This window comes from Phasianus colchicus, chromosome 1 (genome assembly GCF_987193195.1).
Source record: "Phasianus colchicus chromosome 1, bPhaCol1.hap1.1, whole genome shotgun sequence".
NCBI lineage: Eukaryota > Metazoa > Chordata > Aves > Galliformes > Phasianidae > Phasianus > Phasianus colchicus.
Window position 1 is genome coordinate 143,906,843 of NC_143436.1, and position 24,693 is coordinate 143,931,535.

General features: G+C 42.1%; 2 protein-coding genes across 5 annotated transcripts; one reads left to right on the forward strand and one right to left on the reverse strand.

Moving 5' to 3' along the window:
* Window positions 1–31: 31 nt before the first annotated feature.
* On the reverse strand, window positions 32–22,910 carry BIVM (basic, immunoglobulin-like variable motif containing). Of its 4 annotated transcripts, none has more exons than XM_031613709.2 (11): window positions 22,394–22,910; window positions 20,768–21,362; window positions 19,206–19,332; window positions 18,231–18,326; window positions 18,031–18,135; window positions 16,141–16,235; window positions 15,210–15,342; window positions 5,741–5,812; window positions 4,900–4,983; window positions 2,972–3,068; window positions 32–1,900 (listed from the first exon to the last, which is right to left on the reverse strand). In XM_031613709.2, the coding sequence occupies exons 2-11, from the start codon at window positions 21,255–21,257 to the stop codon at window positions 1,610–1,612; spliced, it is 1,590 nt and encodes a 529-aa protein (XP_031469569.2). In that variant the 5' UTR covers window positions 21,258–21,362; window positions 22,394–22,910; the 3' UTR covers window positions 32–1,609. The 4 variants fall into 4 exon arrangements, with proteins under 4 accessions (XP_031469569.2, XP_031469568.2, XP_031469570.2 ...); XM_031613708.2 differs by having other exon boundaries at window positions 22,322–22,910; XM_031613710.2 differs by lacking the exon at window positions 22,394–22,910 and adding an exon at window positions 21,770–22,311.
* Window positions 7,509–10,248, forward strand: LOC149920098 (uncharacterized). The gene has a single exon (XM_090129089.1). The coding sequence runs from the start codon at window positions 7,951–7,953 to the stop codon at window positions 9,970–9,972; it is 2,022 nt and encodes a 673-aa protein (XP_089985215.1). The 5' UTR covers window positions 7,509–7,950; the 3' UTR covers window positions 9,973–10,248.
* Window positions 22,911–24,693: the final 1,783 nt, after the last annotated feature.

Sequence of the window (24,693 nt, forward strand, 5' to 3'; positions counted from 1 at the left end):
CAAGAGCTTTGTTCAACCACCAGCTTGAAAGGTGGATACTACTTAGCATTGTATGATGCTAAGTAGTAGAAGGGTATTCAGCCTTCTGAGCAAAGCGGTCCTGACCCCAGGGTTAGTCAGCTAAACAGGCTGGATAGAAGGAAGAAATTCTGAGAAAGAGTAGTGAAGCACTGGCACAGGCTGCCCTGGGAGGTGGTGGAGTGACCAGCCCTGGAGGTGCTCAAGAACTGTGTGCATCCCTGAGCATGCAGGCAGTGGACATGGACTAGTTGTTAGACTTCAAGATCTTACAATCCTTTCCAACCTTAATCATTCTGTATGCTAATCCAGTCTTTCATTTACCTATTTTCCTGAAAGTCTTCCAAAAATATTTCTTCCCAAGACAAAAGAAACAAGACAAAATAGAAAACAGATTTTATTGAATGAACAGAAGTCCGAAAGTCTCCCTCCCATTTTTGGTTAACAATAGCATCAACCTACAAAAACCCTGCATTACATGACAAATCATTTTATGTAAAAAATAAAAATCCTTGAGCAGGTATGAACATCTGCACACAAAGTTACAACTGTTGAGATGCATTTGGGCAAACAACTGAATGAACCAGAAAGAAAAAAAAAAAAAAAAGACTGCACGTGGACACCTGAAAAGACTTGGATTGTTTGCTGGCATAGAGGTATATCATAAGGGCTGCCAGCAGTTTTCGGCACTTGCATCACCTTCATACAAAATTAAGAGAGCAGCACAAAAACAGCAGCAGTTTTAAGACTGAACAAGGAAAAGAATTGCCAGCAGAACACTCTGTTCAGCCAGCTCATTGGGCTCAGGTTAAATGCAGCTTTATAAAACTGATTTTCACAAGTTTGTGTTATGCAGTCACTGCTCACCAGAGCTCACAGGATAGGAAATCTGCTACTGTATCCACAGAGCAAATGCAGCAAGTGTCCCTCTTCAAACCTTCCCTGCCACCAGCAATTCTTCTCAGTCTAAACCAGGTATCTCACTATGGGAAAAGTAACTGGGATCTACCTACAAAACAGGATTATCTGACTCACAGAATTCTACTGACAACTAGATTGAGAATATACATTCATTTTGTTAATCTGACAAGGTCTTCTAACCTATGCAATTTCTTTCTTTTCACTGCGTATCAGCAGCCTTAACAAAATGGAATGCTAAAAAGGAAGGCAAATGTTTACTTTTATCCTTATACCATATGCAGTATAAGCCTTTTTATAAAGTCATATAATACATTTTCATGCTTCTGAATATCAAGTATTTTCAATGAAATCTGTTTGTTACATTGGCTAATTTCAATCTGCTGTTTTATTCTCACAGATCAGGATATAGTATAGTCATTTCAAAATATGTGATTGATTTAGCTGTCATATCTGCTTTTGATTATAAAAGTACAATAATCTGTGCTTATCTGTCAGTTCATGTATCAGATGTCATCCACTGCAACCATATAATTCATAACTGATTTAAGGATTACAAAGCTGTATCTTATACCATATTTTCTATTCATATGTATCCTAGGACTAATAAACCCCTACTCTGTGTTGATTAAAACTAGTTTTGATTTATAAACTCTATTACCTAAAGTTCATTCTAATCATCTCCATCATAATCATTATAGCTCTGATACCCGCTGTTCCTCCTCTCACGAAGACTAGATTTTTTCCACGTAGATTCTGGATGGAAACCAGCACTGAAAGATCGACCCAATCGTCCATGTTGTTTTTTAGAGATATTGTCTTCACTCTCAGATTTGGCAATACCTTGTCCTTGTGTTAGGGATTGTTTATCCTGTCTGACACTTCCAAATGGAATATTCCAAGGACCAAATCTTTGCCAGTTAAGTCTCTGAAAGGCGATGATGCAATGAAGATTTCCTCCAACCTAATAAAATTTAAAAAGTTCTTTGTTATAAATTACAAATGTGCTTTCATGCTTAAGTAGATACTTGAAATAAAGATCTTTCCAGGTAACAGAATTCTTAAAACAAAACATCAGCAACAAACAAACCAACAAGTATAGCAATACAAAACCATACCCACAATACAAAAACATTGCTCAATCAATTTGGATAATTTCCCAGAGGTGCTGGAATGGGCGGTTGAGTCTCCATCCCTGGAGGTGTTCAAGAAATGTTTAGATGTACTACTAAGGGACATGTTTTATGCCAAAATGTTGATGGTCTCTTTCAACCTTGGCCAGTCTATGATTCATCTGTCTTCTTTCTTATCTTTTTAAATAATCCATTTTAATCTTCATGGTTTAGTACAATCTATCGCTAATATAACCTATGTTCTGCTAGTCTTTTTACTCTCCAGCCATCTTCACACAAATTGTCTGTTCTGGTCTCTTGTCATCATGCTGACACCATCTTCCATATGTTCTCTCAACTCTCAACCAATGATCTCTTCAAATACTCTCTCCAGCATATTATCTCAGACTTCCAACCCGCAAATTAAAAATAGAGTCCCCTCCCCCACACACAAGATAGAAGTGTATCTATAGGAAAGAAATACAGTAATATATATAGTTATAATGATACATAAATAATACATAACGATATATAAAGTTAACAGACGCACATGCATTCTTCTGTCTGATACTCTACTCTACTGTATTTTCTTTCCAGACTACATGTAGCATCAAGAGGATCCAAATGATCAGTCTATAATTTATCTGTAGAATATTTCCATACTTGCTGCAGCTGCATTTTAAGCCAACAAGGTTAAATGTTTTTACCAAATATATGGTATAGGCAGACAGCCCTGCATATGCCAGGCTACTGTTAAATCATGTCTTGTTCTGCAAGTAAACATTCATGACTGCATGCAAGTACACACACTTGACTTTTGCCTTCTGCAATCACTTCATAGAAAAATTTTTAACTGTTAAGAATGAACAGGTTTGCCAAAATTTACCACAAATTTTCTTCCTTCTAAATAGCATTTACCTTACCTTCTTTGTTTTCCGATGTTGCAGTCCTCTCTCTAGGTGTCGAATATCTAGGTACTCTGGATTTTGGGTGTTTAGGTCAGTGACAATATCTGCCCACCTACAAAATAAGATTACTACTCAGCTGGGAATTTGAAGCCTCAAAACCATGCACCTCCCTTACATACAGAAGAATAGAAATCTGAGGTTTTAAACAGTCTTAAGAGGAATTTAAAGATAAACAAGTGTGTAAAAATATAAACACCTCTGTATTGGAGACATCAAGTTAGATATAAAAACTTAACTTTTTAAATTGAAGCATTCACAGATATTGTGCTGCTCTTAGTTAACAGCTTCCAAAATGAATAATGGCATCACAAGTCATTTGTTGTGTTGCTTGCCAACTCACCAACTTTTGAAAGGAAGAAGATAGATGTGCTTTTGGCAAAGAGAAAAGTTCCTTTTATTGTATTATACCTTTTGCTGTTGTATTGCATTTCAGTCAAATCCTTGTTTTCCTTATCCACTGTTTCTACTAGACAATTTTACCCATAACCCACTCTTCCATTCTGCTCAAGTCCCACCTCTAATAAACTATCAATTCAATCATTCCCATCTACTCAGCTCTTCAGTTTCATAGCTCTTTCTAGACCAGTGCAAATAAATATCCCTGTATTTTTACACATCTTTATGTCTATACATCACTTTTTCAGTTCTTCAAATGTCAAATTACACATTTCTCTTTCATATCACCTTCCAAGTTCAGAAAACAGATTTCTGTCCCAACCTTTTTCCCAACCCACCTAATACACAGAACTTTTTGCTAGCTCTTGGAGGGACTGAAGAATGACTGTTATTACCATAGTGACATCTGTTGTATTACACAAGTTTGCATTTCCCACTTCTAGTTCATACACCACAGAACAATGTTTGTCAGCAGGATGCATAGTGTTATGCTTCTCAATACAGGAAACACATACATAGTGTGATTTTTTGTTTTGTTGCACTTAATCTCACCAGTCCAAAACATGCAGCTATTCACAGTTGTGGACAGTCACATCACAAACCAAGAAAAAGACAAATTGAGTTTCAGGTACTCAGATCAATCTGTCTGTCTATATCAGATAAGCTCTTTCAAATAATCTTTCAAAATAGTTGAGAGAATAAAGAAAAGAAAAAGTAGTTCTGTGACTTCCTCACCCTCCCAGCAGTTCTTTTCCTAATTTATTTTAAAAAACCCTACTGCATAATAAACTGGCCTGCACGGCAGAGCATATTTGTTAAAATTTTTGTTTCGGCCAAGGAACTTCTTTCCTGAGAAATATTGTTCTTTTGCACTGTTCTCTCCTTCCAGATATTAATACTAAGCTCTACCAAATAGAACATCAAATAAAGCTGAGAAAACTGTTTAACAGTTACAGTTACATTTGCCATGATAAATTATATCCATGAAACTTCAGTACAGAACCCTCTAGCTGTCCTAGTCTATGCATCTAGTTTACTCACCAACTTCTTACGGACCAGACCTCATCATGAATATATTGGTTTTATGCATGTGTAAACTAATGATGCAGCAGATTACAGGCTGTACCTACATCTAAACTAGATCTTGAGATATCCAGTGCTCAGTCAAGGTTCACACAGCCTATAAATCACAACTGATATGATTGCAGGTACATTACATGTCTTCTCTGCCTGACTAATATAAGCTGTCACATCTAAGAGAAACAGGCTTTGGTATTCCTCTGTCCTGCCACATCTAAAATTGCAAAGCTAGCCTGAAGTCAAGATGAAGCTTCCCATTAAAGCAACTGCTTCTCTTAAAACTACAGTATATTCATTCAGTAGAAATTAATTCAGCAGAAAAGTCCGTAGGTGGCCCTTAGGAAATACATACAAATTGCTTGCTTTTTAAAAATGCCTAACTTAAAAGTTCTTATGAAATAACATACCTTTTACAGTGTATCGTTGGATGTTTTCTGCTTGGCTCTCCAATTAAGATCCAATATTCTACTTCTTGCTGCAAAACACGACCTCTGTTCAATAGAAGATATAATGCTAGTAAGACTTACTGTGCATACTAAAAAGAAAGAAAGATTAAAATCTCCATATAAATTACAGAGATGTTTACGTATGTCTAAGCAAGACAGAAGTACTACTGCTTACTATTCAGAGAAAACACAGATCTTCAAAATAGCTTTACTCAGTTGAAAGGCAATCTAGTATAAGATCTAAATATAAACATACCTATAAGAATACAAACAGGAGTTGTGAAAAGCCATGTGAGAGGGAAACAAACACTTTATACCCCAGTTTTGACAGAGCCATCAATTAGCTCCTTCCACTATTTTTAAACTACAGCCCACCTAACAGTTATTATTAAAAGAAATAGGATAACATATAGGAAAATACTAACTTCAGTCACTTCCTCCTGAGCACCTGATGTATAAAAACGAAGCAAATCAACCCTTCAACTGATACTAATTCACATTTGCGAGCAACTTTCCAGAAATTCAAGGCCTGTAGTAACTGCTTCAGGGAAAGTTTGTGACAGACATTAGGGCAGACAGATGAGATACATAGGCCTGTGACTTCCTGTGTGTAATTATCCAATGAAAAGCTACTTCAGTTTCAACAGTAACAAAAGCTCTTTTTCCTGCCTAGATAATAAACAGTATATGGCCTTACTGCTTGCAACCATTTGCTTATTTATTCCTAACATTCCCTGTAAAGTAACAATGTACTCCATCATCCCACACCTGTTAAACTGAGACACAGGATAGATTGACTTACCTAAAATCACAACGGAAGTCTGTGGTTGAACTGGGAACCGAACCCAGGTCTCCCGAGTCCAAATCCAGCAACCTAAGATCATAGGAAGTCTATGGTTGACCTAAGAACTGTCTACTAAGCTCAGCCTAGCAACCTATCTACCCATTTCTCTTGAAGCTTAAATGTCTCTTAGTATTACAGTAAATCAAAAGCTTTTCTATAACTAGAATGCAAAAAGTATACAAGAATTACTACGAAATCTAATGTTGCACCTCTGGAGCACTAACATGATTTTTCAGAGCAAGACATTAGAAGACAGAAAGAAAACAGGATGCTCCTATGGTTTGAGTCCCAGCCTAAAATAAGGCTGTAAAAGCTCCCTGAACTCATTACTTCATATTACATCTTTAGGAGAGATCTGTTGTTAAGAAAAAGAAATCCAATATTGACTTAAAAATAATAATGGTAGTGAGCGAGAATCCATTTCAATCATGGGTAAAATACCGTAATCACTGCTTTTGTTCACTACTAAGCAACATAAATTCAAACTAGATTTATAAGGCATCAGCAATTTCCACACACTGGATCACACTACTTATTTTTAACTGCTTTTTCAATCTAATTTGCACATTTTATTTGTTACTTTAACTCCTTTGCTCTTCCAGTGCGTACTCTTAGTAAGTGATGGAGTAAGCAAGTCATTAACTGTTCAGTAATCGTAAGTAGATTAACGTGCTGAACTTCTATCTGGGTCACCCTTTTCACCCACATCACATGTCAGTGAATGAAACCTCAATTTAAAAAAAAAAAAAAAAAAAAAAGGAAAAAACCCACAACCACCTTATATACTCTTTTGTTCATATACTGATGAGGAAATTGAATGCACTCTCAGTAAGCTTGCAAATGACAGCAAGCTGGGAGGAAGGCCTACCTGAGAGTAGGAAGGCCCTACAGAGGGATCTAGAAATGCAGGATCAACAGGCTGAGGCCAACTGTATGAGCTTCAACATGACCATGTGCTGGGTCCTGCACTTTGGTCACAACAACCCCATCCAATGCTATAGGCTTGGGGCAGAGTGGCTGGAAGGCTGTGTGGAAGAAATGGACCTGGGGGTGTTAGTTGATAGCCAGATGAACATGAGCCAGAAGTGTTCCCAGGTGGCCAAGAAGGCCTATGGCATCCTGGCTTGCATCAGAAATAGCTAACCCAGCAGGACTAGGGAGGTGACTGTCTCTCTGTACTCAGCACTACTGAAGCCACACCTCAAGTGCTATGTTCAGTTTTGGGTCCCTCACCACAAGGAAGTGATTTGAGACCCTGGATCATGACCAGAGAAGGGCAATGAAGCTGTGAAGGGTACAGAGATCAAGACTCAAAAGGAACAGATGAGGGAATTTGGATTGTTTAGCCTGGAAGAGGCTCAGGGGAGACACCATCACTCTGTAAAGTTACCTGAAAGGAGGTCATAGCAATATGGGGATTGGTCTCTTCTCCTAAGTAACAGTGACAGAACGAGAAGTAATGGCCTCAAATTGCACCAAGGAAGTTCCAGGTTGGATATTAGGAGAAATTTATTCTCCAAAGAAGTGGTGAGCCATTGGAACAGGCTGCTCTGGGTAGTGGTGGAATCACCATCCTTTGAGGTTTAAAAAAAAAAAAAAAAAGTAGATGTGGCACTGAGGGACATGGTTTAGTGGGCATGGTAATGATGGGTCACCAGCTGAACTAGATGATCTCAGTGGTCTTTTTCAGCCTTAATGATTCTATGAGTCTATAGAAATTTTCATTAATCCCTTGGTGTAGTAGGCGTAGCGAGGACACGGTGTGTGACGGGGTCAGGTTCCCTATGCTCAGGGCTTGCCAGGTGCTGTCCCACGATAGGACAGCGTGAATGCAAGGGGTGTAGACAAAGCAGGGACGAGAATATTTAAGTGCCTGCTACATTTTAATAAACGCCATTTTGCTTCACCTATACTTGGGGTCTGTGTGAGCATTTGGCCCCGACCTGGTGTGGGGTCGGTTTCGCTGGCAAAGCAGCACCTTATGGGGTGGAAAGCGAGTGTTGCAGAGAGAACGGCAACAAATGGTGACCCCGACGTGATTCACCCTGTGAGTAGTAGCTGCCCGGCGTGCCCGTAAGGCGGTGGAACCTGTGAGGTGGCGGCAGGTCGCCTACGGAAGACACACTGCGGTGGAACCTGTGAGGTGGCGGCAGGTCGCGTGTGTAATTATGGATCAAGTAATTCAGGTACTTTTATATTTCTGTAAAAGTTATTGCGGTAAAACCGTTCCTTCTAAGAAGGAGATCGCGGCCGTGTTATCGCGGCTAGAAAAGGAGGGTGAGCTGGACTCCCCTAAACAGGTGCTCGATTCAAATCGGTGGGACTCACTTACTGCGGCGCTGTGCCAGCGCGCCATGTCCGACCAAAAAGCCTCAGAGCTTAAAACGTGGGGCTTGATACTTGAGGCTCTTAAAGCGGCAAAGGCAGAAGGAGGGTTCGGGGTGGACCGGAGCGCGACGGGGGCTGCCGGGAGCGGGTCTTTGCTTTCTCATAGATCCAGCGAGGCAAAGATGGCGCCGACGGCGGAGAGCAGAGGCGGAGAGACGGAGAAGAAGGAGTCGCCGAGTCAGTCATGTGAGCCGACAGCCCCGCCCTCGCCTTACCCTGCTCCGTCTTTATGCCCTTCTTTGGAGAAAACGTCACAGCCAGAACCGCCCCTTGAAGAACGCGATAGGGCGGTAGGCGGAGCGCGCCGGTGTGGGAGCCCGCACCCGGGAGGGAGCCCGCGCCGGTGGGGGGGCCCGGTTACTGACTGGGCTAAAGTTAAAGAGGCAGCAGAAGAAAAGGGCTTAGCGAATCCAGCTGCGTTTCCGGTTGTAGCCTCAGAAAACGGTCCAATTTGGGTTCCTTTAGACCCGAAAGGGATCACAAGGGTGCTTGAGGCAGTTGAGAAAAAGGGTTTGAAATCCCCCTTGACGATGAATGCCCTCGAGAACCTTACCGCACAGGGGCCTCTCTTGCCCTATGATATAGAGAATTTGATGCGTATGGTTTTGAAGCCGGTGCAGTATACATTGTGGAAGGAGGAGTGGCAGGCCCGGCTTAGACAGTTATTGGTTATAGCGCAAAACGATCCAGCGAACGTATTACACAACTCCGACCTTCAGAGATTGATGGGTAGCGCACCAGGTCTGTTAACTGCCCAGGCACAAGTTATCCACCTGAGACCTGGGGAATTAATTGCTACATCTGACGCCGCTTTAGAGGCGTTTAGAAGGCTCGCAAGGAATGCAGAGCCATCTACTCCGTGGACAGAAATTACACAGGGCCCCACGGAGTCATTTCAGGATTTTGCAAATAGGCTGATAAAGGCCGTAGAAGGGTCAGACCTTCCTAGGGCGGTCCATAACCCTGTTATTCTGGACTGCCTTTATCAAAAGTCGAACGGGGACGTGCGTGCTTTGCTAAGAGCGGCGCCGGAAAAGTTTCACACCCCTGGTGAGGCCATCAAGTATATCGTAGAGAAACAAAAGTCAAATCCGTCTGTGGCAGGCGAGGTTGCTGCCGCAGTGACTGGAGTGATGATGGCGCACGGAGGCTTTGGTTATCATCACCCCGGCTATCCGGCAGTGGATCAAGAGGCTCAAGGCCCATGTTTTAGGTGTGGCCAGTGGGGCCATATCAGGGCCCAGTGTAGGGCCAGAATAGGCAGCAACGAAAGTCCAGTATGCCAGTTGTGTGGGAAAAGGGGCCATAAGGCGCCGCAGTGTAGAGCTCGAAGTAGATCGCAGCCGCCCAATAGATCGAGAGGGAGACCACGTTCGACCGGGGACCTCCCTGTCCGCTTGCAGTTGGGAGACCTGAGCCAGCCTATGGTCGCTTTGTCTTTGGGTTGTGAGGAGCGCCCTCTAGTGAAGGCCACTATTACGATCACTGATCTCCCACTTGATTCAGCGGGGCCACGGTCCATCTTTGTCACTGCCTTGATAGACTCTGGCGCAGATGTGACGGTTATTGCGGAATCCGATTGGCCCTCTACATGGCCTACAGGGGCGACACAGATGATAGCGGGAGTGGGAGGAACAACACCCACCCGGAGGTCCGCCCAGAAGATTGAGGTTGTCGTAATCAACAGGGATGGCTCCCTGGAAAGGCCTGTTCTGCTTACCCCGTTAGTGGCACAGGTGCCAGGAACCCTCTTAGGGAGGGACTTTCTGCGGGGTGTGGCGGCACGCATAACAAATTTATAATGGGGGCCACGATCTGCCAATTGTCAGAGCAGTATGCGATCCCACTGCGCTGGAGACAGGAAGTGCGACCTGTCTGGGTGGATCAGTGGCCCTTACCGACAGAAAAGCTTGTAGCGCTTCACGCATTAGTACAGCAAGAGCTTCGCTTAGGTCATATAGAACCCTCTCTTAGTCAATGGAACACTCCTGTATTTGTGATAAAGAAACGGTCAGGATCCTATCGCTTGCTGCATGATTTGCGCGCAGTTAACGCTCAGTTAGTGCCTTTTGGTGTAGTTCAGCCGTGCCTGCAGGCTGGGGGGTTGTTGTTATCGATTTGAAGGATTGCTTTTTCTCCATACCCCTGGCTGAGCAAGACAGGGAGGCTTTTGCCTTTACGGTTCCTGTCCGTAATAACCAAGGCCCGGCTCGTCGGTATCACTGGCGAGTGCTCCCACAAGGGATGGCGTGCTCTCCCACGATCTGTCAGATAGTGATTGACAGAGTCTTGAGTCCGGTCCGACAGTCCCCTAGGCAGTTCCTCCTACTGCACTATATGGACGATCTGCTGCTATCATCCCCGACCCCATCGGGGCTCCAGTCATTAGAAGCCCAAGTGGTGAGGCTCCTGACATCAGCCGGCTTCACTATTTCTGCTGAAAAGATCCAGAGAGGATCGGGGGTCCAGTTTTTAGGATATCGGCTGGGAGACAAAACTGTCCACCCAGTCGGGGTTAACATCAAACCCCGGATACGCACGCTATGGGATGTGCAGAAGCTAGTAGGAGCCTTACAATGGATTCGAGGGGCACTGGGGATCCCTCCTCGCCTCATGCAGCCATTTTATGAGCAGCTTAAGGGCTCGGATCCGAACGAGGCGCGTTCCATCACGCCCGAAATGGCAGAGGCATGGAAGGAAATAACAGAATCCTGTTGTCAATCGGCTCTGTCTCGATATGATCCTGGAAGGGAGTTGGAAGTGGCTGCCTGTAAATGCGAGAGTGGGGCGGCTGCTGTTATAGGCCATGACTTGGGAGCCAAACCACAACCGTTGTGGTGGCATTTTTCCGTTCAGCCTACGCGTGCGTACTCCTCCTGGCTGGAAATATTAGCTAGGCTTCTCTGTAAGTGCCGTCATACAGCTGTCAGAACCTTTGGACAAGAACCTTCTATTATCTATCTCCCTACATCATTTCGTGATTCTTTACCACTCCCAGAGCCCATCTTGCTTGCTTTGGAAGGGACGTCAGCTTCCCTCACATTTGCGGACTCGCCCCCTATTTTTGAACTGGCGAGACCATTGCAGCTGTCGTTACGGTGCAGGGTGCAAGACTCGCCCGTGGAAGGGCCTACCCTGTTTACCGATGCATCATCATCAACGGGGCAAGGGGCAGTAGTGTGGGAAATAAATGGTCGCTGGGATTCCATAATCTTCACAGATCCGGGCGCCAGCGTTCAGATGCTCGAGGTCAGAGCTGTTGCGATGGCAATTGTTTATTGGCCCTCCCTTCCCTGTAACATAGTCACAGATTCCGCTTTTGCAGCTAAGCTTGCTTTGAAAATGGGCCAAGAAGGCATCCCTAGTACAGAAGCAGCGCTTATCTTAGAAGATGCTTTGTGCACCCGAATAGAACCTGTAGCAATTTTACATGTAAGAAGTCATTCTGATGTACCAGGATTCTTTTCAGAGGGCAACGCAGCCGCAGATGCGGCTGCAGGGTCCCGTGTCCTGACGATCCGGAAGGCCAGAGACCTCCACTCCACGCTTCACATAGGCGCCCGAGCACTCGCTCGAGCCTGTGGTATTTCCATTACAGCTGCAAGGGGTGTGGTGCAGGCCTGCCCTCATTGTAATTCAGCTCCTGCTATTGGGGCGGGGGTCAACCCCCGCGGCTTAGGGCCGCTGCAAATATGGCAGACGGACTTTACATGGGAGCCGCGAATGTCACCTCGGTCGTGGTTGGCAGTTACTGTTGACACAGCCTCCACGATGATCGTGGCTACCCAACACGGAAAAGCTAATTCTACCTCGGCCCAGGCCCACTGGGCTGTAGCTATTGCGGTCCTTGGCTTGCCAGTACAGATTAAAACGGACAACGGCTCATGTTTTACATCACGATCCACCAAGAATTGGTTAGAGGCCTGGGGAATTCAGCATACTACGGGTATTCCAGGAAACTCACAAGGACAGGCCATTGTTGAAAGAGCCAACCGCCTCCTCAAAGAAAAGATCTATGTTCTTGGGGAGGGGGAGGGATATAACAACAGAATCCCAACAGCAAGACAAGGAGAGATACTGGCCAAAGCTCAGTTTGCCTTAAATCACTATGAAAGAGGGGATGCCAGCAGGGCACCAGTAGAAAAGCATTGGCGACCCAGAATTCTAGAGGAAGGCCCTCTAGTCAAAATAAGAACGGAGGCAGGAATATGGGAGTCAGGATGGAGGATTTTAGTATGGGGTAGAGGGTATGCTGCTGTAAAACATGTCAGTACGGGAAGTGTCATGTGGATCCCGGCGAGAAAGGTCAAACCAGATCTGAAGAAAGAGAACAGTAACGGGGGATTCTGAGTTTTGCAGGTATGGCTCCTGTTAACACCGAAGAAGAAGGAGACAGCTCAGGAACCCCGAAAGAAGGCCGGGAGAAGCGTGGAGGGAAACTCAACCGTTGCTGCCAACGAGAAAATGCCTTTCTATCAGGCGAATGTTATGTTTAGTGTGTGTGGTGGTTATTGCTTTATCACAGGGAGCGAGGGAATTCACCTTTTGTCACTGTCAGGGAATTTACGGGTTACTTAGGTAAATAAGACGAGCCAAAACAACTTTTGCTTTAGTTTGCAATCGGCTACCTCACTCTTTTGCACTTGCCTAATGGGCATTTCTCAATACACGTTAGAAGCCTTTGTTAAGTACACTACAAACCATTCCAGCTGCCGTAACAACACCGATCTAGCTAGCCAAACGGCATGTTTGATAAAATCTCTGAACGACTCTGGGGTTGCTGCAGCACAGAGCTTGGCTCAGATAGAACACCTAGCATGTTGGTCAGTTAAGCAGGCGAATTTAACAACATTAGTATTGAATGCGATGCTAGAGGACACAAACAGTATTCGGCATGCGGTGCTGTAAAACAAAGCAGCCATCTACTTCTTGCTCCTGGCACAGGGGCATGAATGTGAAGACCTAGAAGGAATGTGTTGCTTCAATCTTAGCGACCACAGCGTATCCATCCATAAAGCGCTGAAAGCCCTGCGAGACCATACGGAGAGGATCCAGGTGGACGACGACCCCATCGGAGACGGGTTCAAGAAGACGTTTGGCAACTTCGGGAGTTGGATTGCGAAGATCGTTAAGGACATAGTATTAGCACTTTTAGTAATTGTGTGTATTGCCACTATTCTGCCGTGTGTGATTATGTGCTTTCAGAATTGCTTGCTAAGGATTATGTAGTAGCTTAGGGACCAATGCATAGAGTATAGAGTATCACGGGTATCGGGAACAATTGTAGCGTTTGCGTTCGCGCTGTTACGGGATATTACTGAGCATAGGGAGGGGGAGATGTAGTAGGCGTAGCGAGGACACGGTGTGTGACGGGGTCAGGTTCCCTATGCTCAGGGCTTGCCAGGTGCTGTCCCACGATAGGACAGCGTGAATGCAAGGGGTGTAGACAAAGCAGGGACGAGAATATTTAAGTGCCTGCTACATTTTAATAAACGCCATTTTGCTTCACCTATACTTGGGGTCTGTGTGAGCATTTGGCCCCGACCTGGTGTGGGGTCGGTTTCGCTGGCAAAGCAGCACCTTATGGGGTGGAAAGCGAGTGTTGCAGAGAGAACGGCAACACTTGGTTACAGCCTTACACTGGGAACAGATTAGACTCAGGTTGTTATGTTTTATTGCACCCATACAGCTACCACTCTAAATTCTAGAAGCAGAGTTAACATTTCCTCATTTCCTGATGTGACGCTACATAATTCAACACAACCAAATCACAGACTGGTTGGTAAGCAAAGTGCAAGACTGAGGCTCACCTCACACCAATGACTTACACTCTTCATTACATCTTATTTCCTGCTATTGGGATCTGCTAATTTTGTCAGAGATTGTTTTCTTATGGTATCTTATTGATACCATTACTAAATACTGATCAGCAGATGAACCTTGAGAAAGTGCAACAGAAAACCTCTGACACATACTGTTCACAACCACTTAGAGACAGGAAAAACAATTTGAGTATGATTCTGTAGATGATGCACAAAGAAGAAAAACTACTCTCAGTATATCATATAGTAGCAAGTTAGTAACATTACAAAGTCTCAGATGAAGTTTGCTAGGGCTGAAAAATGTCAGTCTTGAGGAAATTTGTAGTTTTGCACAGAATTTAACCTAATATAAGTATGAATATCAATGCCATCATTTTCCATTTAAACCTATAATTAATTGAAACTTGTATTGATTGTTCCACTATTTTATCCCGAGTAATGTCAAATTACTGACAAATCTGAAATTAAAATCATATTTTTATTCTAAAACAACCGTCATATTACATTTTCCCTGGTCTTCAAGAAGTGTTTCAGCATTATAATAATTGTTTATAAAAGCCAAACACACTATGACAGAAATCTCTTCAAACTTCTCACCATCCCTCTTTTCAAGATTCCCAGTAACAAATTATTCAGATAGTTTTACTTGTTTTTCTAAGCCTTACACTCCAATTTTGTCATCATTCTTATTCAACACTGCAAACATATGTAATCACAATAATGCAGTACTACAAGATCCCTTGTTCTCACCATAAACAAATAGTTCTTTCCGCATTTGCAGAGTTCATCATGTCTACTCCACAATGGATTAGTACCACTGTAAAGCTTTTTACTTCTAGTCCCTAAATCATACATGCACTTTTACCTTGTTTTTTGGGTTTTTTTTTGTTTGTTTGTTTTTAAGTCTATGGGCTTTTTTTTTTTTTCAGACTTGCTACTTGTCCTTCATGTAAGTAACTACTCCATACAAATACACATCTTTAAGCAACTTCTAACTACCACTGATGGTTTTCTGTTTAAGTACTCTCAGTCTAGCTTGCTCAGTTGTTTTTAGCTTTAACTCATTTCTTTAAGAATACAGAGTGCTTTGCTAGTTCAGACATAAATGCTTTCCCAACATACGCTAAAACATTATTAAAGGAGAAAAATGGTATCCACTTGCAGTAAGTTTTTCTGTACATTTCTCTGCTAAAATAAGCATAAGCATCCAATCTTACCTATATGCTTTACTAGCTTTTACTGGGGTTGCTTCAAATCCAATTGGACAAAAATAATGGTTTTGGCAATGGTAGATGTAGGCCATTGATTCATCTTTCAGTCCACGTGTTAGCTTTGCAAGGGCCCCCACAGCTACAAAAGAAAGTTGATGTTACAGCTCAGAGTGCTTTCAATCCAGCATAACATATTCAACAACAACAAAGTTGTACTTCTTACTATAAAAAAGTTACATCCCTTATTTTTATAAATTAGAGTATGTGCTCTGACAGGAACATGTAAAATAGTGTTGATTCAAAACTTCTGACCTAGTGTTTTATTTCTGTCTTGGTACAAAAAAGTTAACACTTTCCACAGACTGTGCTAAGGAAATAAAGTATGTAAATACATCAAAATCATACCACTCTCAGAGTGAAAAAACCTCTTCAGAATATCTAACCTAAATCTCTACTGTCTTTGTTTTAAACAATTTGCCCTTGTCCTGTCATTATCATGGTATACAACCATCACTATCAATGAGTACAACTCCAGAAAATTATTTTTAGAAGTACAAAACATTTAATTTAGTTATTATATTAATACTCTGATACTGTACACTCTAAATTTTCATACAGAGATTTCCAAATTGTTGAAATAATAACAAGAAAAAAAATTGCTGCTTCTCCAGTATTACAGCAAACACAGACAGGAAACCTGGCTACCTTAAAATTCTACAGCACAGGATATCTTAATCTTTTTTTAAATTTCAAATGAAAGTGTTCACAAAATACAAGAAAAAAAATGAAATCAGAAAAAAATCAGGCAATTCAGAGCTATTTGATAGCTTACCTAAAACAGAAGCAATAAATGATTTGCCCTGCCAAATGCAGTACATTGCAGATTTTTTTTCAATTTATATACAGCAAGGTGAAAGCTTTAGGATTAGCTACTTACCAGTTTCTCCAGCTGTTTTGTTCTTTCCATGAGGTTTATACAGAACATATGAGCACCCCTTGATATGGAAGTGATCATTTATTTGCCTAAACCATCTGAAACAATAAGTTTAAAGATTGCAGTGACTCAAGAGTTATTAAATGCAATTTTATTTTTTCTAACTTCCCTGCTTGCCAGTTTAGAAAAGAAGTTACAGTGTGCTACTAAGTACCCATAACACTAGTATATGGACTGCAAATTACAACACAAACAAATCATTCTAGGAAGGTAAATAAATACTCAAAGCTTTTCCCTTTGCTTTTTCAGACCTCTTATGGGATGCATAATTAGCAAAGCATTGGATTTAGAAATGTTAGCCCTATTCTGTTCATCCTGGTTGCATCTAATTTCAAATTATTCAGCCTTCAGAAAGGCCCAAGCTCTGTATTGCTAAGTTCCAGCCATGATTTGTAAGGCACACAGTGAGAATCTTCTAAAACATTAGAAGGCAAAAGGCTTCAATAGGACTTTCTGCATATCACACTGGACTTCTGTCATATACTTCGTGTTCCCAAAGCATTACATGAGTCCAGTGCCAGAACTCCTCACAACAGCAAATAACAGCAGGTCTGTCTCAGATATTCACTTCATCTTGCAGCGCTAGAAGATTCAAATTCATATTCCCTCAAGATAATATCTCAATCATAAAATTATGTTAGGATGGGTTTGTTTCTCAGCCCTCCTGTTTTCCAGTCAGCCATATGTTTAAACATTATTTGACTAGGAAAAAAAAAAAAACACTAAAAAAGTATTTATCTGTAGCACTTTGGGCACTCACAGGAAAAAGAAAGAAGAATGCCAAGTTACACTTTCTGCTGTACAGACTGTTACCACAAAGTGGCAAAATATCCTATAAGCTTGTTCTGTAAAGGTTGACATATTCCTAAGAGATTTTAAAAAAAACAAAAAACTGGGTCTGAGTCTTTTCAGGCAGAGAAGGAAGTTCTCACTACACTTCAATGATCTAGACAGTATGCCACTATTTAAGAACAGACCGCTGCCACGTTTTCAAATCCAGCACCCACATTCAGTTGCAAATCATATACACCTCCTTTAAAGAATATCAACTAGATGAAATATGATTCACAGAGCTATTAAGAAAACTGCAAAATTTTTCAATCTTGCATAAAAAATTTTCAGTCTTTGGCATGTGGGTAACACACCAAGGTCTTTTCAAGGCGTTCAAATCTCATAGCCTTATCTAATTCTAAAAGTTTTTATGAGTTCCATAAAACAAAGAAAAGGCACAGATTTTAGACCTTACTCCTCAAGATAAGAAAGCAGCAGAGCAGAAATAAGAGAACTTAAAAGTCCAGGGCTTCTGTGACTCCAGCCCTATCTTTCCCCTCAAACTCATCCTGTAGAGTTCTGTTGCAGCAAAGGAACAAATTAACTCATCTCATTTTCAATTCTCAATTTTATTTTTTACATAAAGCTACTGTTAAAACAAGTGCCATTTCAGGCTGTTCTAATGATACCAATAAGCACTTAACAAGCATTTTCAAAAACAGGAAAATGAGAGTCAATAAATTTACTAACCAGGAAATTGTATTTGCTGAAGTGTATCCACTTATCAAACTGAATTAAAAAAATTAAACATTTTAATTTATGTTCTCATGATCTGTGTAACATCGCATCATACATAACAGCTAGCATAAAAATTCTTCACACATTCTCAGAGCACACACGTATTCTCTGCTGCCCTACGATCTAACACATGCCAGTCACAACTTCTTTCCTTTCTTAATAAATGAATCGCTGCTGTATCTTTAGATGTTTTATGATTTAGTTTATATTATGTTAGTTTTCCATGCAATAACTATTTGGCTGCAACAAAAGAACTGAGTATACCTCATTAAAGTTGTATTTCCAGTGAAGGGACCAAACCTAATCTCCTCAAACGGGGGTTGGAAACCCAATATATGCAAAGCTTCTTCTTGAGTAATCGGTGGTAAACTGAAAAAAAAAAAAAAAAAAGTTTTATTTAATAAAGTAATTGACACCACATTTTAGATTCTCTAGAGGCAAATGGGTGTCCATGTGTGACTCACCTGCCAGCCCCCAGCGTACTATATAAGAAATTCCAGCAAGACACTAATGAAGAAATTCCACAAGAAGTCTTGTACTGAGGTCGACTAATACAATACCTAAATCAACAGCAACAACAAATGCATCAGTAAACATTCTTGATCCAGTTACACATATGAGCAATGTGAACTTCTTTGCTTTGTGCCACCCCAATGAGGGACCAGGCTATACTAAATCTCTTACTTCACTTCTACAGAAAAGCACATCCTTTCAGAAAAAAAAAAAAAAAAAAAAAAAGACTAATAAATTCACTAATGCTTGTCAGATATTACTACCCTATCTCATAAAAAGCAGCTAAATTTCTAACAGCGCTACAGAAGTTCTGTACAAATGATCCTGTAAGAATATACAACAGGTTCAATACATATGTTTTCTAAAGATACGAATTTTTAGTAAACTGCATTTCCAACTACTTACTAGTAAATGACATTCTGGGTTGCAGATTCTCTAGTCTAACTCCAACTCCCTCATGTAAGAGACATATGGTAAGAACCAGATGAATTCACTAAATTAACTGTGTTCATACAGTATACAAAGACTGTATAGAATTGACAGATTTTTACCTAGCATTTCAAACTTAAAAGAAAAATCGGGAGTAAAATATATCAGTACTATACTTCAAGTTAGTTTTTGCCTGACCCTGCCAGCAAAGTTGCATTGTTTTAAGCACTTAACTTCCACATAAATTGATTCCATATTAAAACAAAAAGTTGTTTACAAAAATAAGAAAAGGCTTTAGGATTTCTGCAGATGAGAAGCTCTTATTCTTTCCTTCTTTTACAAAGTATGAGATTTATAGTACATACTCTTAGTGCACACAGTCAATACAGTCTTTCTAGTAAAATACAAGATATTTTTAAGAAATTTTAGATAATAAGCAACAGTGTTTACCAACAAACTGCATGGGGATAATCTTAAATACATGTCATAAATACTACCATCTTCGGAGGTCCAACACTTTCCTTTCCTTCACATCTTCAAGAGCAGAGAGCTGAGGACACTCCTTGTACTGTCTGCTTTTTTTGTCCGAGGACTTTTTCTTTGCCACTTGTTTCTTCATGTTACCTGTGAAGAAGATTCCAGAAACAAATCAATACCTTGCTTACCTTTTATATCTTATTCCTTAAGTATTGTTAGAAATAGCATGCACCTCAAACAACAGATGCTGGCTGTGTAATTGCAAACTGAGACTAAACACTTTGATGAAAGGTCAAATAATCAATCAAGACTTTCAAAGGGTTTGTAAATACTGTAAATACTGAAGAACCCATTTGCTATGTAAGAAACTTCCTTTTTTTTTTTTTTTTTTAAGAGAATTAAAAATTATCTGCTCAACTAATCTGAGAAAGCAGTCAATCTGATTACTCTCTGTCTGAGTTACATCAGCTGTCCCAGAAATATATTCTCTGAAAGCTGAAAGTATGTTGCCAGACTAAACAGACAGCCTAACACAAACTCCCCATCTCATAACATTAAATGTATAGGAAAATATAATTAAGCATTTGCTTTCCACAGCCAACCAACTTTTTTTTTTTTTTTTTTTTTTTGAACTTTACTTTTCACAACCAGCTACTCTTTCTGATGAAACTTATGGGCAAAGTCAGAGAGAATACTACACCCTGTTTAAGCCACTAAGATAGAGGAACAGCAAAAAAATAGTTGAAGTATTTAACCTATTTTGAAGCCACCATATCCAAATAAAACATACTACATGTATTTTATTTTTGGCTAAATTGGCCATCCGGCAAGATGTAATCATTGCTTCTTAATTTTATTTGATGACACTACTTGTACATATTAAAATACAACAGAAACTTCTTAAAAATGTTCACGTTTTGCTAAACTTGCTTCACAATGAGGTGAATAACACAGCTATTTGACTAGCTAGTCAACAGAAAAAAAAAAAAGCTACAGGCAGCTGTAAGTAAGCAGAGGGATTACAAAACAAAGAAAACCATGCAGATATGGGTGCTTGATTCACAGCTGCAATCTGACAAAAAGAACACAGGCGGCAGTAAAGCCAGCTGTAATGGAACTGGCTCCTTAACACTGTATACATACAGAGAATCAAAACATATACAATTTTGAAACAGAAACTGCTCTCCTAGATACCTATAATGATCTCATTTACTTCTTGTAATGAATAAAGCACACCTTTAATTTCCAACATACCTCTGAAGTACCAGGCAATAATTCAAGTGACAAAACTGTATTTAACAGGCAAAAATAAACACTGCAAAATTCATCAGATTCTACTAACCAGAGCCACCAAAGCCACCACACAAACAGTTAAGTACAAATCAGTCTTGTTTGATGGCCAACTTACATTTGGCTTTCACTCCTCCTACCTCACTCTCTCTTTTGCTGATGAGCAAATTGAAATGACGTACAGGCTCTCCCGTAGCACTCCATCAAGAAATACATATCTTAACCATGCCCCTTCACAAGCAAGTTCTGAAAAGCAACCCTTCCTCTACCACATCACACATCACCATCTCACCTGCTTTGTTTTTATGATTCGCAGTCACACTGTTGAATTCTGATTTGTCAATTTCCCATGCCAGAGGAAGCTTTCCAAGGCTGCCAGACAAGGTTTCCAAGTTAGCATCTTCACTGTAGATTATCTCTGAAGCACCAGTTTGAATGCCCAGCAAGCTAGGTGTGTTATTTCCAACATTTAAGGCAGCACTGCCTGACAGGCAGGCACTAACTGAAGCACTTGGGCTCTTACAAATAGATGTTACTCTGTTTAAAAAAGCATAGTCTGAGCAAATGGTATAAAATTTCTCTCGTGTATGAGTCACAGGACATCCCCATGGGTAATGCCCATCTCCTCTGGACACCAAAGAAACAGTGGAGGCATCTGAGATGCAGTACGACTTTATAGGATCACGAAGAGAAACTTCTGAGGATTCTTTCCCAGGTTTCTTTTCAGTGTTTCCATTGTTTCCAGAACCATTCTCCTTTTCATCTTCTGAGATGTGAGGCATTGAATAATATTGGAAGTGTCTTGTACTGCAAGGAATGGTTTTGTTTATTTGTAATTACCACATAGTTTGCATCACTGCCTCCATTGCTACCACAAGCTGAGGTACCTGAAAGAAAACAAGAGGTCTCAGTCAACTTAAAAAATGCACACCAGGCTTATTTCTGAACACACATCCCAACAAACCTGAAACATCTTTCAAGATACACCCAAACACACATCATGTCTTCTCCTAAACATCTCCAGAATTCTAGAAACGGTACTTTTTTAATCGCTGCTGAAGCATCAACTGCACATGCTACAGTGATGCTATGATGATGACGACATCATGAGTAAATACACATATAATTGTGCCTGATCATTTCTGCTCCTTTAAGGTCACAATATCTCTCATGGATATAGTGCAAAACAACTTAAACAAATGGACAAATCACAAACAAACATAAGGTCACTGAATTTGGAAGAATTCTGCATAGTTCGCAGGCAAGCAAAGCTTAAGCTTACATGGCCGATTACCTCTGCTTATTGCAAACTGCCAGCACTGGAACCAGCCTGTTCACTCCTTTCCTCGTACAACTACTAAGGGCTCCCTTTTATTTTCAGCGTGCCTCTCATTCTTCAAAAAGCGCAAAAGAAGAGCGCCTGGCTTTATTGATAGCAGCTAAGAATTATCAAAACCTAATTTATCAGGCTGGATCGCTTTTGATCATCTGTCTTCAACAAGCAAATCGGTTGTATTTGCTATGCATCATGTCAGCAACTCGCACGTATGAGCACAAACCCGGCACCCAGCAGGCAGGAGCTGCACTCCGCACCCCCACGTCTGCTCACGGAGCGCAGCCGACAGCGCCCGAGCCCTCCCCTGCCGCAAACGCGCCCGCAAACAACCGCCGGCGGTGCCCCACAGAAGGCAGCGACACAACCGCAGCGAGGCCGCGCCGCCTCCACTCAGCTCAGAGCTAACAGCCGCGGGGCCGGGGCTCGCCGGAAAGGCCTGCTGCACAGAGCGGAGAGGGCCAAAGAGGGGAAAGGCCGCGTGGCTGCGGCATTGCGGCCCCGGCCCGTTACCTGCGCGGCGCCGGCCGGAAACAAACGCAGTGCGCGACGCGGAGGAGGGGGGAGAAACCACAGCGAGCTCACCTGCGCCCCCGCCGCCCCACGCCTCCTCGCGCCGCCGCCGCCGCCGTCGGGCGGCACCACCTGCCGCATCGCGCCGGGGGGGCGGATGGCGGCGTCCTCACTGCTGGCGCCGCGAGCTCTGTAGGCTGGCACGGCGGAGCCGCGTGTTTCCCGGCGGGGCGTCGGCAGAGCCTCGGAGCCGGAGAGAGGCGCCTCCGCTGCTCCTGTGTCCCCCCGCCCTCCCCCGCCTCTGCGCCCTTGTGGTTTCGTCCGGTGGAGGCCGCTCGCCTGTGCTTGAGCTCAGAGCTTGGGTTGCGGCCTCCTGCTGCCCTAAGCCAGCATCGGTTTGAAGATGGCAAGAAGCCCTTGTCTCAGTCTTACAAAGCAGCCAAATCTTCGCATCTCATAGCGTAGGAGCATAAACCAACCGTGGGATCCTGCTGTGAACCAGGTGCACACATCCCAGTCTGTCCTTTTGTTCCGAGCTCCTGATAGATGGCTCTGGCTGCAGTGAGATCAGCGCAGCACAAGTGTGACTGCAGCGCCTCGAGAAAACTGTACAAAAGATTATTTCAGAAGGCGCTGTCTGGAGGTGCTGGGAATATTTCACATAATCACAGAATTGTAGGGGTAAAATGGGCATATGGAGATCATCAAGTCCAACCCAATGCTAAAGCAGTTCCCTACAGCAGGTCACACAGGAAAGCATCCAGGTGGGTCTTGAATTATCTGCAGAGAAGGAGACTGCATCACCTCTCTGGGCAGCCTGTTCCAGTGCTCTGTCATCCCCACAGTAAAGTTTTTCCCTGTATTCTTATGGAAATTCCCATATTTCAATTTGTGCCTATTGCCCCTTGTTCTGTTGCTGCACACCACTGAAGGGTCCAGCCCTGTCCACTTGACTGCTGCACTTCAGATATTTATCAACAGTGATAAGATCCCCTCTCAGTCTTCTACAGGCTGAACAGGTCCCAGGTCTCTCAGCCTTTCCTCATAAGAGAGATACTTAAGGCCCCTATCCATCTTTGTGACCCTCCACTGGACTCTCTCCAGAAGTTCCCTATCTTTCTTTCACTGAGGAGCCCGGAACTGGACACAGCACTCTGAATGTGGAGTCACCAGGGCTGTGTAAAGGGGGAGAATCACCTCCCTTAACTTGCTGGCCACACTCTTTTTCATGCAATCCAGGATACCTCTGGTCTTCTTGGCAATTACTGTATTTTCAACATACGGTGACTCTGAAGATGTGAATTCAGGGGGAGGGAAGCAGACACTTGGGGCACTGCCATAACTACTTAAAAATTATCTATATTAAAATAATGTTATTTGTACCATTAAATGATCACTTACATGGCTTACTATGAACTAGAATAATAAACAAACAAACAAACAAAAACCAGAAAGATCATAAGTTACAGCATTTTGCTGAGACAAGATTCAGTGCTACTACAGCATAGTGCTCCCAGACCACAGAACCCTAACGCATGTAGTAGCTTCTGTGAGCAATGCTGCAAATAACTGAACTAAGAATCAAATATCCAACATTAGAGTTAATTGGTAGTTTTCAGTGATTAATTAGAGCATAGTGGCAGAAGTCTTATAATGTTTGCTGGTAGATCCAAGTTTGCAACAAAATCCATATCAAATTCAGGATTTCATGTGGCTCCATCCAGAAGCGATGTACCTCGATTGGAGAACAGAATCCCTTGTGCTCTTGCCAGCTGGAAGCCTGTTGAGCCCCAGTCGGCCAACTGTTTTTGAAGGAGTTAAACAATTCTGCCTCCAAAACATTTTTCTCTGAGCCAAATTACAGGCATTAGGATAGCAGCAGTGTTGGCTTTGCCAGCCAGAACTAAAATTAGCTTGTGTGATTTTATTTTACAGCTTGTTTGGGTGCTGACAAATACTGCCAGATCTGTACACAGACTCCCTGAGCTGTATTTGTATGGAGGAAGAAAAACTGGAGGAGAGAAAGATGGAAGGGGATGTAGGGGGGGGAGAGAAGGGGTAAAGTGTGTCTGTTTTGCTTTCCTTAATGTGCCAGTACCTCCTTACAAGAAGAGGCAGTACATTCTTTGATTTCTACAGTTATGAAATTTATTTTAAAATAAACATAAGGCTGTTAGCTTCTTCCACACAGCAAAGCGTAAGCTGAGAAGGAGTGTGATTTCTGTCTGCAAAATACATCAAGAAGGTAAAGATAGGTAAGAGAGGAGCTAAATGGCTGCGGACATAAAATGCAAACTGAGTCAATTTTTAGATTAGCGGTTGGAAGTCTTTAACTGCTGATGGAATGCAATACTGAAAAGTCATGCCAACAG